Raw genomic sequence first — 14213 nt, 5'->3', positions numbered from 1 at the left:
TATATTTCAAAGTAAGACAGCAAGATTCATCACTCTGAAAGTACCCATTAGTACTACTAAAGCACCTTTCAGTACTATCAAAGTAACCCATTACTACAATTAAAGTACCTTTTAGTTACCATTAGTACTATTAAAGTACCTTTTGGTTCTATAAAAGGACCGATTAGTACTATTAAAGTACCCATTAGTTTTATTAAAGTACCCATTAGTTCTATTAAAGCACCCATTAGTTCTATTAAAATACCCATTTGTTCTATTAAAGGACCCATTAGTACTACTACAGTACCTTTCAGTACTGTTAAAGTACCCATTACTACTATTAAAGTACCTTTTAGTACTATTAAAGTACTGATTAGTACTATTAAGGTACCTTTCAGTACTATTAAAGTGCCCACTGGTACTATCAAAGTACCCATTAGTACTATTAAAGTACCTTTTAGTTTTGGTAAAGTACCCATTAGTAGTATTAAAGTACATTTAAGTTCTGGTAAAGTAACTATTAGTACTGTTAAAATACCTTTCAGTACTATTAAAGTACCAATTAGTAGTATTTAAGTACCTTTTAGTACCCATTAGAAGTATTAAAGTACCTTTTAGTTCTGGTAAAGTACCCATTAGTACTATTAAAGTACCTTTCAGTACTATTAAAGTACTCATTAGTACTATTAAAGTACCTTTCAGCACTATTAAAGTACCTTTTAGTACTATTAAAGCACCCGTTAGTACTACTAAAGTACATTTCAGTACTATTAAAGTACTTTTTAGTACTATCAAAGTACCCATTGGAACAATTACAGTACCCACTAGTTCTATTACAGTTCCTTTTAGTACTATCAAGGTACCCATTAGTTCTATTAAAGTACCTTTAAGTATTATCAAAGTGCCCTTTAGTTCTATCAAAGTATCTTAAAGTACTATCAAAGGACCTATTAGTTCTACTAAAGTACCTTTCAGTACTATTGAAGTACCTTTTAGTACTATCAAAGTACATTTTAGTTATATCAATGTACCCACTGGTTCTTTCAAAGTACCTTTTAGTTCTATCAAAGTACCCCTTAGTATTATTAAAGTACCCATTAGTACTATTTAAGTACCCATCAGTACTATTAAAGTATCCATTGGTATTGTGAAAGCACCTTTCAGTATTAATAAAATACCCATTAGTGTTATAAAAGCACCTTTCAGTATTGTCAAAGTAATCCATTAGTATGATTAAAGTACCCATTAGTACTATTAAAGTACCCATCAGTACTGTTTAAGTACCTTTCAGTACAATTAAAGTACCCATTAGTACTGTTTAAGTACCTTTTAGTACCCATTAGAAGTGTTAAAGTACCTTTTAGTTCTGGTAAAGTACCCATTAGTACTATTAAAGTACCTTTCAGTACTATTAAAGTACCCGTTAGTACTGTTTAAGTACCTTTCAGTACTATTAAAGTACCCATTAGTACTATTAAAGTACCTTTCAGTACTATTAAAGTACCCATTAGTATGGTTTAAGTACCTTTCAGTACTATTAAAGTACCCATTAGTACTGTTTAAGTGCATTTTTAGTATTACTAAAGTACCCAGTAGTACTGTTAAAGTACCTTTTTAGTATTATTAAAGAAAAAAACATGAATCTAATTTATTTATGCTGTAGTACAATATTGAATTTTTTAACTGTAAACCCGTTTTCGTAAACTTTGTAACTTTGTATACGTTTGAACATCTATTCTCTACACACTGTTTCAAATGGAGGGGTTTATAGTAATTTACAGATTTGTTTGACATACAGTCCATTTCAGCAGAACTTAATGACAAAAAATATTAAGAGTGATTATTAGTAGTAGTTCGTAGTAGTAGTTATTAAAAGTGTATTAAAGAAGACACAATACAAATTTATTATTACCATTCACTTTACAACATCTATAAAATACAGATATAAAATAACACAATAACAAAAAGATCCACAGAGTATCAGTGAATACATGAGCAAAGACCCACAGCTGTTCTCAGTGGTGGACAAATGAAGCTCAGTGTGAGTTCATGGAGTATTTGGTAGTTCATACACCCAGCTGAGAACATTCCTACAAATTCTGACCATTTTCATAAACCTTTCTAAACAAAACTACATTCAATGAACTAATATTCTCTCTTAGGTTAGTCACCAAACATGACTGATAACCTCCACACACATGGATGAAGAGTGGAGCTGCTGACAGCTGATTTAACCCCTGGTTATGTTAATTACAGTCACACCGAACTCATATTTACAGACGGTATGTACTCTATAACTGATACAGAAGTAGAACTGTTTTAATGATCACTGGAACGTTTAAACATCACATCTCTGCAAATTATAACTTCACATAGACAGGAGAGATGACCAGAGGTACAGAGTCACCATCATCATCATCATCACTATCATCATCATCATCACTATCACCACAACCAACGAAACAGAAGTACGGGTAGAGCTTCCTCATGAAGGAGCAGTCTCTAAAGCTGTAGATCAGGGCTGCAGAGTCCACATCATAAAAGGAGACCAGACCCTTATCGTAGTCCACGAACACCCCGATCTTCTCAGGATGAGACTCCAGAGAGAGAAGAAGCGAATCCTCCTCAAGAGCTTCGTACTTATTTCCCTTCGTCAAACCCAGAGTCCAGAAACCTTTCTGAGGACTCAGAGTGATCTCTCCCTTCCTTTTACTCAGATCTCTGGTCACTCCTAAAGTCCACTCTGTCCTCCCTTTAACCTGGACCTCATAATAAAATCTGCCTGAGGAGAAACTCTGCTTTCCTAAAACACTGGGGACATAAGAAAATCTTTTGGGGGTTTTGGGAACATTCCTCGTAACATCACCATAGCGGACTTGTTTCCTATCCTTAGACAGGATGAGCTGAGGATAAGCGGTATCAGGGTCCAGAGTTACATCCACTTCATACTGCTGGATTTTCTTCAGCTCTATTTCATTTAGCTTCTTCATCTCCGCTCTGAGAGTCTCCTTCAGCTGAGCCACCACCGTCCCCTCATAAAGGGGCTGGCGGACATTAACCCTGGTCCAGTCCTTGGCGAGAGGAGTATAACTGAGAGACCGGACTCTCTGGATCAGATGGAGGTGGTCTTTGGAGCGAGAGAGCTGCTCCACCTTAGCACTTCTCTTCATCAGCTCTGAGATTTCCTGCTCCAGCTCCTGGATGAATGCTTCGGCCTGCTTCTCTGTAGTCTCCTGTTTCTTCTGGATGGTGTTGATGAGCTCGGCCTGGCCTCTCTCAGCAGACTCCTTCAGAGCGGTGAAGACTCGAACACCTTCTGCGATCTCCCTGTCTGCAGCGTCCTTACTGAGGTGGACCGAGTGTTCAATCTCCTGAATCTTCAGTCGTCTTTTCTTGATCATCTGCTGGATTTTAGCGTCTTTCTCCTCCAGCTCTGCCTTCTTTCCTTCATATTCATCCTTCAGAGGAACAAACTTGTGCGTCACGTGGTCCAGAACGGAGCAGAGCATGCAGACGCAGGTCTGATCGGTCTGACAGAACAGCTCCAGAGGTTTCTCATGCTTCGTACACATCCTGTCCTCCAGGTTCTCCACGGGGTCCATCAGCTGGTGTCTTTTCAGCCGTGGAGCTGTCAGGTGAGGCTCCAGGTGAGCCTCACAGTAGGAGACCAGGCAGTCCATGCAGGACTTCAGGGCCGTCAGTTTGGTTCCAGTACAGATGTCACAGAGAACTTCTGGTTCAGACTCTGGTTGCTCTGAGCTGCTGCTGGCCTCCTGCTGAGCTCTGTCTCTGAACTGACTGACTATCTCAGAGATGAACGTGTTGACGTACAGCTCAGGTTTGGTGTTAAAGGCCTTCTTACATAGTGGACACAGGTACTGGTCTTTAGTGTTCCAGTGTTCACTGATGCAGGTTTTGCAGAAGTTGTGTCCACATGGTATGGTGACAGGATGAGTGAAGACATCTAGACAGATGGAGCACAGGAACTGGTCCTCAGACTGATGAGGGTTTGCAGCAGCCATATCTACACAGAGGAGGACAGAAGACACACATTTTGGTTAAAAAAGGCAACACATTGGGCATAAAGATGGGTAGGTTTAAGTGTCACATATAATGGTCCACAGAGCCCTGGTTTTGGTTTGCTTAGTAGGAAACCTCTTTTTTCTGTTGGGAAATAATCAAACTTCCAAATCTGAGACCATGGTCCTCGGTCGGAAAAGGGTGGAATTCCCTCTCCAGGTTGGGAATGAGATCCTGCCCCAAGTGGAGGAGTTCAAGTATCTCGGCGTTGGCAGTGATGCGGTCTCTGCATCGGTCTGTCAGGGTGGAGAAAGCTGAGTCGAAAGGCGAAGCTCTCGATTTACCAGTTGATCTACGTTCCTATCCTCACCTATGGCCATGAGCTGTGGGTGGTGACTGAAAGAACGAGATACAGGCTGCCGAAATGAGATTCCTCCACAGGATGTCCAGGCTCTCTCTCTGGATGTATGGATGGATGGATGGATGGATGGGTGGGTGGATGGATGGGTGGATGGATGGATGGGTGGGTGGATGGATGGGTGGGTGGATGGATGGGTGGATGGATGGATGGGTGGATGGATGGGTGGATGGATGTACGGATGGATGGATGGATGGATGGATGGATGGGTGGGTGGATGGATGGGTGGATGGATGGGTGGATGGATGTACGGATGGATGGATGGATGGATGGATGGATGGGTGTATGGATGAATGGGTGGATGGATGGATGGATGGATGTACGGATGGATGGATGGATGGATGGATGGGTGGGTGGATGGATGGTGGATGGATGGATGATGGATGGATGGATGGATGGATGGATGGATGGATGGATGGGTGTATGGATGGATGGATGGATGGATGGATGGATGGATGTACGGATGGATGGATGGATGGATGGATGGATGGGTGGGTGGATGGATGGATGGATGGATGGATGGATGGATGGATGGATGGATGGATGGGTGGGTGGATGGATGGGTGGATGGATGGATGGATGGATGGGTGGATGGATGGATGTACGGATGGATGGATGGATGGATGGATTGATGGGTGGGTGGATGTACGGATGGATGGATGATGGATGGATGGATGGATGGATGGGTGGATGGATGGATGGATGGATGGGTGGATGGATGGATGTACGGATGGATGGATGGATGGATGGATTGATGGGTGGGTGGATGGATGGATGGATGGATGGGTGGATGGATGGATGGATGGATGGATGGATGGATGGATGGATTGATGGGTGGGTGGATGGATGGATGATGGATGGATGGATGGATTGATGGGTGGGTGGATGGATGGGTGGATGGATGGATGGATGGATGGATGGATGGATGGATATTGGGAGCTAAAGAAAAGCCGATATCTGATATATTGGCCGATCGGATACATTGGCTGATAACTGATATTTTGGCAGATATATGAAAGAGAACACTGATAAACAGGATATTTACTGTACATGAACACAAATGTGGACATGTGAATAACCAGTTGCATTCATCTTTGTTTGTTTCACAAAGATGCAACTTAAACAACATTAAAACGCTGTATAATAGTCTTATATTGTGGCTGTGGACCATGTTAGACAGGAAAGTGATAAATGGAGAGCCGTATTTACATGGTTGTGGCAAATATGCACATAGAATATGTTTACAGTGTATTTCTTGATAACCCTGAGGAAGGCCACAAGCTTAAATGCGCCTGTTTTTTAAATCTGTCCTCTAAAGATCTACTATTAGTCAAGCTTTCTGTCTCCACACTGGTAGAATATGTCACAGGAAAGATAAACACCGTATGAATAGTTTTCTGTTTTGTGTTTTTCAAAGTAAAAGCCCGGTTTAGCATTTCTATAGAGAAACTCCGTTCACTTATACAGAATGCTTTTATTTTGAAAGGTTCCCGACACACTTCCTCTGTACACTAAATCAAGTAGCTTTCAGCGGTGTTTACTGAGGTGAAACTTATGAAGGACAGGGCTCTGAGAGCAGGGCCAGGCTGACAGAAAACTAGCTCCCAGTGTGAAAGCCGCACCGGCGGGAACCTGAGCTGGCACGCGCGAGCAGCAAAACACGGCCCCAGTCTGAGACCAGCGCTAGTCCTCTACTCTGCAGCCAAACTGCCAGACGAGGCTGCCTGTGAGTGCTTAGGGGCGGAGAGAGGCCCACGGCAGCAGCGCTTTCACGTCAGAGTCTCCAAAACTCTCCAGTAACACCAGAAAAGTCGCTAGATTTGTCTCTAGTTGCTCTTTTTAAAGAGTCGCCAGAGGGGTCTGAAAACTCGCTAAATATCGCGACAAAGTCGCGAAGTTCCCACTGAGTGAGGGAGAGCTGCTGCTCGGCCTCCGGAGGACACAGGCACTCGGGCTGAGTTCAGCATGGAGACACAACACAGAGCGACAGGAGCAGAGACAGCAGACAAAGTTAAAAGTTCATATAGCGGCTCCATTTACGATGATGATTAATCTGTGAAACGCTATAATAATCAACAATAAAAGGTAAACTCCTATTGTCCTGCATGTTTGCCCTCTTCAGTAGTCTCTACCGCCACAGACAGGACATCCTGCCCACATCATTAATCTCTACATCAGCCATTAACCTTAGTCCTGAGAGCGGGCAGACGGTGTTTCTGGTTCATCTAACTCTATGATCAGAACAGTTGGAGTTAGTTTTACAACCCCATAGAAGAGTCAAACATGTGGAGTTTAGTTTAAATCCTGACAGTTTAAATCTAAAAATGCTCATCTGCACTCACCGCTTTGACAGAGATGCTGCTGAGAAAGATCTGATGGATTAATCTGACTCAAAGACAGAGACTTCTATGAACAGCTGTGTGGCCAACACCCCGACTGACTTTAAGTTTCATTTCCTCACAGTAAACGCTGAATCTCTCGTACTGCTCCGCCTCTAACTGCAGCTCTGTGATTGGTCTGATTTAGGATGACATACCTGTAAAACCAGATCAGCGTTTACAACAATCCAAAGTCCTTTTACAATCGTTCATACATTCATGAAAGCCTCTCACATCAGAATACTCTAACAGAACTGATCACTCTAGTCTTAAAATCATTTATAGTGGACATTAACGGACCTATCAGAGTATTCAGTTCCAGCTCGTACCGCTGTGTTCACTAGTTTTTATGGCTGGTTGATTTAGTTGCATGTTTTGGTGTCATCTGTTGGCTGGTCAGTGAGTTAGGCTCATATTTAACAATGACTGTATCTGACAGTGATTTACAGCTGAAACCAGAAGTTTACATACACTACATTAAAAGGCACATAAACTTTTTTTTCTCACCGTCTAACATTAAATCAGGTTAAACTTTTCCTGTTTTTGGTCAATTAGATTACCAAAATTATTTCTATTTGCTAAATGCCAGATTAAAGAGAGAGAGAATTTTTTAGACATGTTATTATTATTTTCTTGAGAGTCAGAAGTTTACATACATTTCATTAGTATTTGGTAGCATTGCCTTTAAACTGTATGACTTGGGTCAAACGTTTTGGATATGCTTCCACAAGCTTCTCACAATAGTTTGCAGGAATTTTGTCCCATTCCTCCTGGCAGAACTGGTGTAACTGAGCCAAGTTTGTAGGCCGCCTTGCTCACATATGCCTTTTCAGCTCTGCTCATAAATTTTCAGTGGGATTGAGATCAGGGCTTTGTGATGGCCACTCCAAAACACTGACTTTGTTATCCTTAAGCCTCTTTGTAACCAGTTTGGCAGTATGCTTAGGGTCATTGTCCATTTGGAAAACCCATTTGAGCCCAAGCTTTAACTTCCTGGCTGATGTCTTGAGATGTTGCTTCAGTATTTCCACATAATGTTCTTTCCTCATGATGCCATCTATTTTGTGAAGTGCACCAGTCCCTCCTGCAGCAAAACAACCCCACAACATGATGCTGCCACCCCCATGTTTCACAGTTGGGATGGTGTTCTCAGGCTTGCAAGCTTCCCCCTTTTTTCTCCAAATGTAACGATGGTCATTATGGCCAAAAAGTTCCATTTTAGTTTGGTCAGACCACAGAACATGTCTCCAAAAATAAAGGTCTTTGTTCCTGTGTGCATTTGCAAACTGTAATCTGGCTTTTTGATGTTTCTTTTGGAGTAATGGCTTCTTCCTGGGAGAGTGGCCTTTCAGCCCATGTGGGTACAGGACTCGTTTGACTGTTGATAATGACACACTCTTACCAGCTTCAGCCAGCATCTTCACAAGGTCTTTAGCTTTTGTTCTTGGGTTGAGATGCACTTTTTGGACCAAAGCACGTTCATCTCTGGGACACAGAACCCGTCTCCTTCCTGAGCGGTATGATGGCTGGACATTCCCATGGTGTTTATACTTGCGTATAATTGTTTGAACAGATGAACGTGGCACCTTCAGGCATCTGGAAATTGCACCCAAGGATGAACCAGACTTGTGCAAGTCCACAATTCTCTTCCTGATATCTTGGCTGATTTCTTTTGATTTTCCCATGATGTTACACAAAGAAGCAGTGTGTTTCAGGTGTGCCTTAAAAGACATCCACAGGTGTGCCTCTAATTAACTCAAATGTTGTCAATAAACCTATCAGAGGCTTCCAAAGACATGACATCATCATCTGGGCTTTCCCAAATTGTTTAAAGGCAGAGTAATCTTAGTGTATGTAAACTTCTGACTCTCATGAAAATAAAAAAAAAAATGTCTAAAAAATGATCTCTCTCATTATTCTGGCTTTTAGCAAATAGAAATAATTTTGGTAATTCTAATTGACCAAAAACAGGAAAAGTTTAATTTCATTTAATGTTAGAGTAAAAAAACATTATGTGCCTTTTTATATAGTGAATGTAAACTTCTGGTTTCAACTGTAATTAAAAACCACAAATTTACACATTTTAAAATAATAAGCTATATTTACTGATTTGTTGGATAAATATCCACCGCACCGTAATCAAGACAAAGATTGTTGAAACTGATCAGGCAGTAAAAAATTAATTTTGGTGATCAACCATCTACTAAGGATTAACTCCATCTACAGCACAGACGGGGAAACAGCGCTTGGCCCCGTGAGTAGGGATGTCACCGACCACTATTCCTATGGCCGACTAGACACCGAGCACCAAAACCATTAGTCAACTAGACACAGACCACCAAAACCATTAGTCAACTAGACACAGACCACTAAAACCATTAGTCAACTGGACACCGACCACTGAAACCATTAGTCAACTGGACACAGACCACTAAAACCATTAGTCAACTGGACACCGACCACTGAAACCATTAGTCAACTAGACACCGACCACCAAAACCATTAGTCAACTAGACACCGACCACCAAAACCATTAGTCAACTAGACACCGAGCACTAAAACCATTAGTCAACTGGACACAGACCACTAAAACCATTAGTCAACTGGACACCGACCACTGAAACCATTAGTCAACTAGACACCGACCACCAAAACCATTAGTCAACTAGACACCGACCACCAAAACCATTAGTCAACTAGACACCGACCACCAAAACCATTAGTCAACTAGACACCGACCACTAAAACCATTAGTCAACTAGACACAGACCACTAAAACCATTAGTCAACTGGACACCGACCACTGAAACCATTAGTCAACTAGACACCGACCACTAAAACCACTAGTGGACTAGACACCGACCACTAAAACCATTAGTCAACTAGACACCGACCACTAAAACCACTAGTGGACTAGACACCGACCACTGAAACCATTAGTCAACTAGACACAGACCACTAAAACCACTAGTGGACTAGACACCGACCACTAAAACCATTAGTCAACTAGACACAGACCACTAAAACCACTAGTGGACTAGACACCGACCACTGAAACCATTAGTCAACTAGACACAGACCACTAAAACCACTAGTGGACTAGACACCGACCACTGAAACCATTAGTCAGCTAGACACCGACCACTAAAACCATTAGTGGACTAGACACCGACCACTGAAACCATTAGTCAACTAGACACCGACCACTGAAACCATTAGTCAGCTAGACACCGACCACTAAAACCATTAGTGGACTAGACCCCAACCACTGAAACCATTAGTCAACTAGACACAGACCACTAAAACCACTAGTGGACTAGACACCGACCACTGAAACCATTAGTCAGCTAGACACCGACCACTAAAACCATTAGTGGACTAGACACCGACCACTGAAACCATTAGTCAGCTAGACACCGACCACTAAAACCATTAGTGGACTAGACACCAACCACTGAAACCATTAGTCAACTAGACACCGACCACTAAAACCATTAGTCAACTAGACACCGACCACTAAAACCATTAGTGGACTAGACCCCAACCACTGAAACCATTAGTCAACTAGACACCGACCACTAAAACCATTAGTGGACTAGACCCCAACCACTGAAACCATTAGTCAACTAGACACCGACCACTAAAACCATTAGTGGACTAGACACCGACCACTAAAACCATTAGTCAACTAGACACCGACCACTGAAACCATTAGTCAACTAGACACCGACCACTGAAACCATTAGTCAGCTAGACACCGACCACTGAAACCATTAGTCAGCTAGACACCGACCACTAAAACCATTAGTCAGACTAGACCCCAACCACTGAAACCATTAGTCAACTAGACACCGACCACTGAAACCATTAGTCAACTAGACACCGACCACTGAAACCATTAGTCAACTAGACACCGACCACTGAAACCATTAGTCAACTAGACACCGACCACTAAAACCATTAGTCAACTAGACACCGACCACTAAAACCATTAGTCAACTAGACACCGACCACTAAAACCATTAGTCAACTAGACACCGACCACTAAAACCATTAGTCAACTAGACACCGACCACTAAAACCATTAGTCAACTAGACACCGACCACTAAAACCATTAGTCAACTAGACACCGACCACTAAAACCATTAGTCAACTAGACACCGACCACTAAAACCATTAGTCAACTAGACACCGACCACTAAAACCATTAGTGGACTAGACACCAACCACTGAAACCATTAGTCAACTAGACACCGACCACTAAAACCATTAGTGGACTAGACCCCAACCACTGAAACCATTAGTCAACTAGACACCGACCACTAAAACCATTAGTGGACTAGACACCGACCACTAAAACCATTAGTCAACTAGACACCGACCACTGAAACCATTAGTCAACTAGACACCAACCACTGAAACCATTAGTCAACTAGACACCGACCACTAAAACCATTAGTGGACTAGACCCCAACCACTGGAACCATTAGTCAACTAGACACCGACCACTGAAACCATTAGTCAACTAGACACCGACCACTGAAACCATTAGTCAACTAGACACCGACCACTAAAACCATTAGTGGACTAGACCCCAACCACTGGAACCATTAGTCAACTAGACACCGACCACTAAAACCATTAGTCAACTAGACACCGACCACTAAAACCATTAGTGGACTAGACCCCAACCACTGAAACCATTAGTCAGCTAGACACCGAACACTGAAACCATTAGTCAACTAGACACAGACCACTAAAACCATTAGTGGACTAGACACAGACCACTAAAACCATTAGTCAACTAGACACCGACCACTAAAACCATTAGTCAACTAGACCCCAACCACTGGAACCATTAGTCAACTAGACACAGACCACCAAAACCATTAGCCAACCAGACAACAGACACTAAAACAACTAGTCAACTAGACACCTCCGACCCACCTCCGCAGGGATGCCACCATTCTTATGGTCAACTAGACCCCAGCTGCCGAAACCATTAGGATTATACCACCCACCCACCAGAAACAATTACTTGCCTAGACACCCCCCCCCCGAAAACCTTTAGTTGACCAGACATCGGCCACAGAAACGATTAGTCAGCTTGCAGCTGGGCAGTGGAGCGATTAGTCGACTATGATGTAGGTAGTCGACTACATGTAAGGTGGTGCTGGTCACCACAGTCGCTTTGGTTAGTGCCGTGGGTTAGGGCTGGGCGATTATGGCAAAAATCCAAATCACAATTTGAACTTTTTAGCTCAAAAAAGGACAGGAACAGGCACAGGTTAACTATTTATGGTTATTTATTGAAACATTTCAACTCAAAACACAACAGCTGAAATGAAAATCTCTGTTTCAGTCAAATTTTCCAAGAAAAGTAGAAAATAAACTTTTTTTTCTTGCTAACAAAATAAATTATCTTTTTGCTGTTGTATAGAAAGTAGAAAACTTTGCTGCTTACAGACTGGATGGGAATAAGTGCATAACTAGAACTTCTTCTCTTGGGTTTCCAGCAGGCTACAGGCCTTGCTTCACTTGGCTACCTATCATGAGACAGCCAGTAGTTGGTGTGGGGGGGGGGGGGATTTACAAGGGGGAAAAATCAAAATAATAGACACCACAGAGTTATGGCGGTCAGAGACTCTAGATCATTCTTTTGGATGAACTGCCCCGCTCTAGCGTGAGTTAGACCTGAACATAGAAACTAATTCTGACTTTAGTCAGGACTCTGCAGCAGGAAGTTCAAACGGTGGTTCAAAGTTCAAACGTTGTCAAACGGCTCTCTCACCAATCCTGCTTCAGAAAACAACGGCATTAATCCCTGAATCCTGACTCTGGTCTCTGAATCCTGACTCTGGTCTCTGAATCCTGACTCTGGTCTCTGAATCCTGACTCTGGTCTCTGAATCCTGACTCTGATCTCTGACTCTGGTCTCTGAATCCTGACTCTGGTCTCTGAATCCTGACTCTGGTCTCTGAATCCTGACTCTGGTCTCTGAATCCTGACTCTGGTCTCTGAATCCTGACTCTGGTCCCTGAATCCTGACTCTGATCTCTGAATCCTGACTCTGGTCCCTGAATCCTGACTCTGATCTCGGAATCCTGACTCTGATCTCTGAATCCTGACTCTGATCTCTGAATCCTGACTCTGAACTCGGAATCCTGACTCTGATCTAGGAATCCTGACTCTGGTCCCTGAATCCTGACTCTGATCTCGGAATCCTGACTCTGGTCCCTGAATCCTGACTCTGGTCCCTGAATCCTGACTCTGATCTCAGAATCCTGACTGTGGTCTCGGAATCCTGACTCTGGTCCCTGAATCCTGACTCTGATCTCTGAATCCTGACTCTGATCTCTGAATCCTGACTCTGGTCCCTGAATCCTGACTCTGGTCTCTGAATCCTGACTCTGATCTCTGAATCCTGACTCTGGTCTCTGAATCCTGACTCTGGTCTCTGAATCCTGACTCTGATCTCTGAATCCTGACTCTGGTCTCTGAATCCTGACTCTGATCTCTGAATCCTGACTCTGATCTCTGAATCCTGACTCTGATCTCTGAATCCTGACTCTGATCTCTGAATCCTGACTCTGGTCCCTGAATCCTGACTCTGGTCTCTGAATCCTGACTCTGATCTCTGAATCCTGACTCTGGTCTCTGAATCCTGACTCTGGTCTCTGAATCCTGACTCTGATCTCTGAATCCTGACTCTGGTCTCTGAATCCTGACTCTGATCTCTGAATCCTGACTCTGGTCTCTGAATCCTGACTCTGGTCTCTGAATCCTGACTCTGATCTCTGAATCCTGACTCTGGTCTCTGAATCCTGACTCTGATCTCTGAATCCTGACTCTGATCTCTGAATCCTGACTCTGATCTCTGAATCCTGACTCTGGTCTCTGAATCCTGACTCTGGTCTCTGAATCCTGACTCTGATCTCTGAATCCTGACTCTGGTCTCTGAATCCTGACTCTGGTCTCTGAATCCTGACTCTGGTCCCTGAATCCTGACTCTGGTCTCTGAATCCTGACTCTGGTCTCTGAATCCTGACTCTGGTCTCTGAATCCTGACTCTGATCTCTGAATCCTGACTCTGGTCTCTGAATCCTGACTCTGATCTCTGAATCCTGACTCTGGTCTCTGAATCCTGACTCTGGTCTCTGAATCCTGACTCTGATCTCTGAATCCTGACTCTGGTCTCTGAATCCTGACTCTGATCTCTGAATCTCTGATCTCTGAATCCTGACTCTGATCTCTGAATCCTGACTCTGATCTCTGAATCCTGACTCTGGTCTCTGAATCCTGACTCTGATCTCTGAATCCTGACTCTGGTCTCTGAATCCTGACTCTGGTCTCTGAATCCTGACTCTGATCTCTGAATCCTGACTCTGATCTCTGAATCCTGACTCTGATCTCTGAA

General features: G+C 43.1%; 1 protein-coding gene across 1 annotated transcript; it reads right to left on the bottom strand.

Moving 5' to 3' along the window:
* Positions 1–1874: 1874 nt before the first annotated feature.
* LOC121508168 (E3 ubiquitin-protein ligase TRIM39-like) lies at positions 1875–4193 on the bottom strand. The gene is made up of 2 exons (XM_041784774.1): positions 4179–4193; positions 1875–4003 (listed from the first exon to the last, which is right to left on the bottom strand). The coding sequence occupies exon 2, from the start codon at positions 3999–4001 to the stop codon at positions 2340–2342; it is 1662 nt and encodes a 553-aa protein (XP_041640708.1). The 5' UTR covers positions 4002–4003; positions 4179–4193; the 3' UTR covers positions 1875–2339.
* Positions 4194–14213: the final 10020 nt, after the last annotated feature.

The sequence above is a fragment of the Cheilinus undulatus genome, linkage group 4, assembly GCF_018320785.1.
Source record: "Cheilinus undulatus linkage group 4, ASM1832078v1, whole genome shotgun sequence".
NCBI classification, from domain to species: Eukaryota; Metazoa; Chordata; class Actinopteri; order Labriformes; family Labridae; genus Cheilinus; species Cheilinus undulatus.
The sequence above is the reverse complement of the archived record's forward strand: the minus strand, read 5'-3'. Positions and strand labels throughout refer to the sequence as shown.

Bases quoted from the DNA above. Each gene is read 5' to 3' on its own strand.
- LOC121508168 (XM_041784774.1), bottom strand. From the start codon at position 4,001: ATGGCTGCTGCAAACCCTCATCAGTCTGAGGACCAGTTCCTGTGCTCC.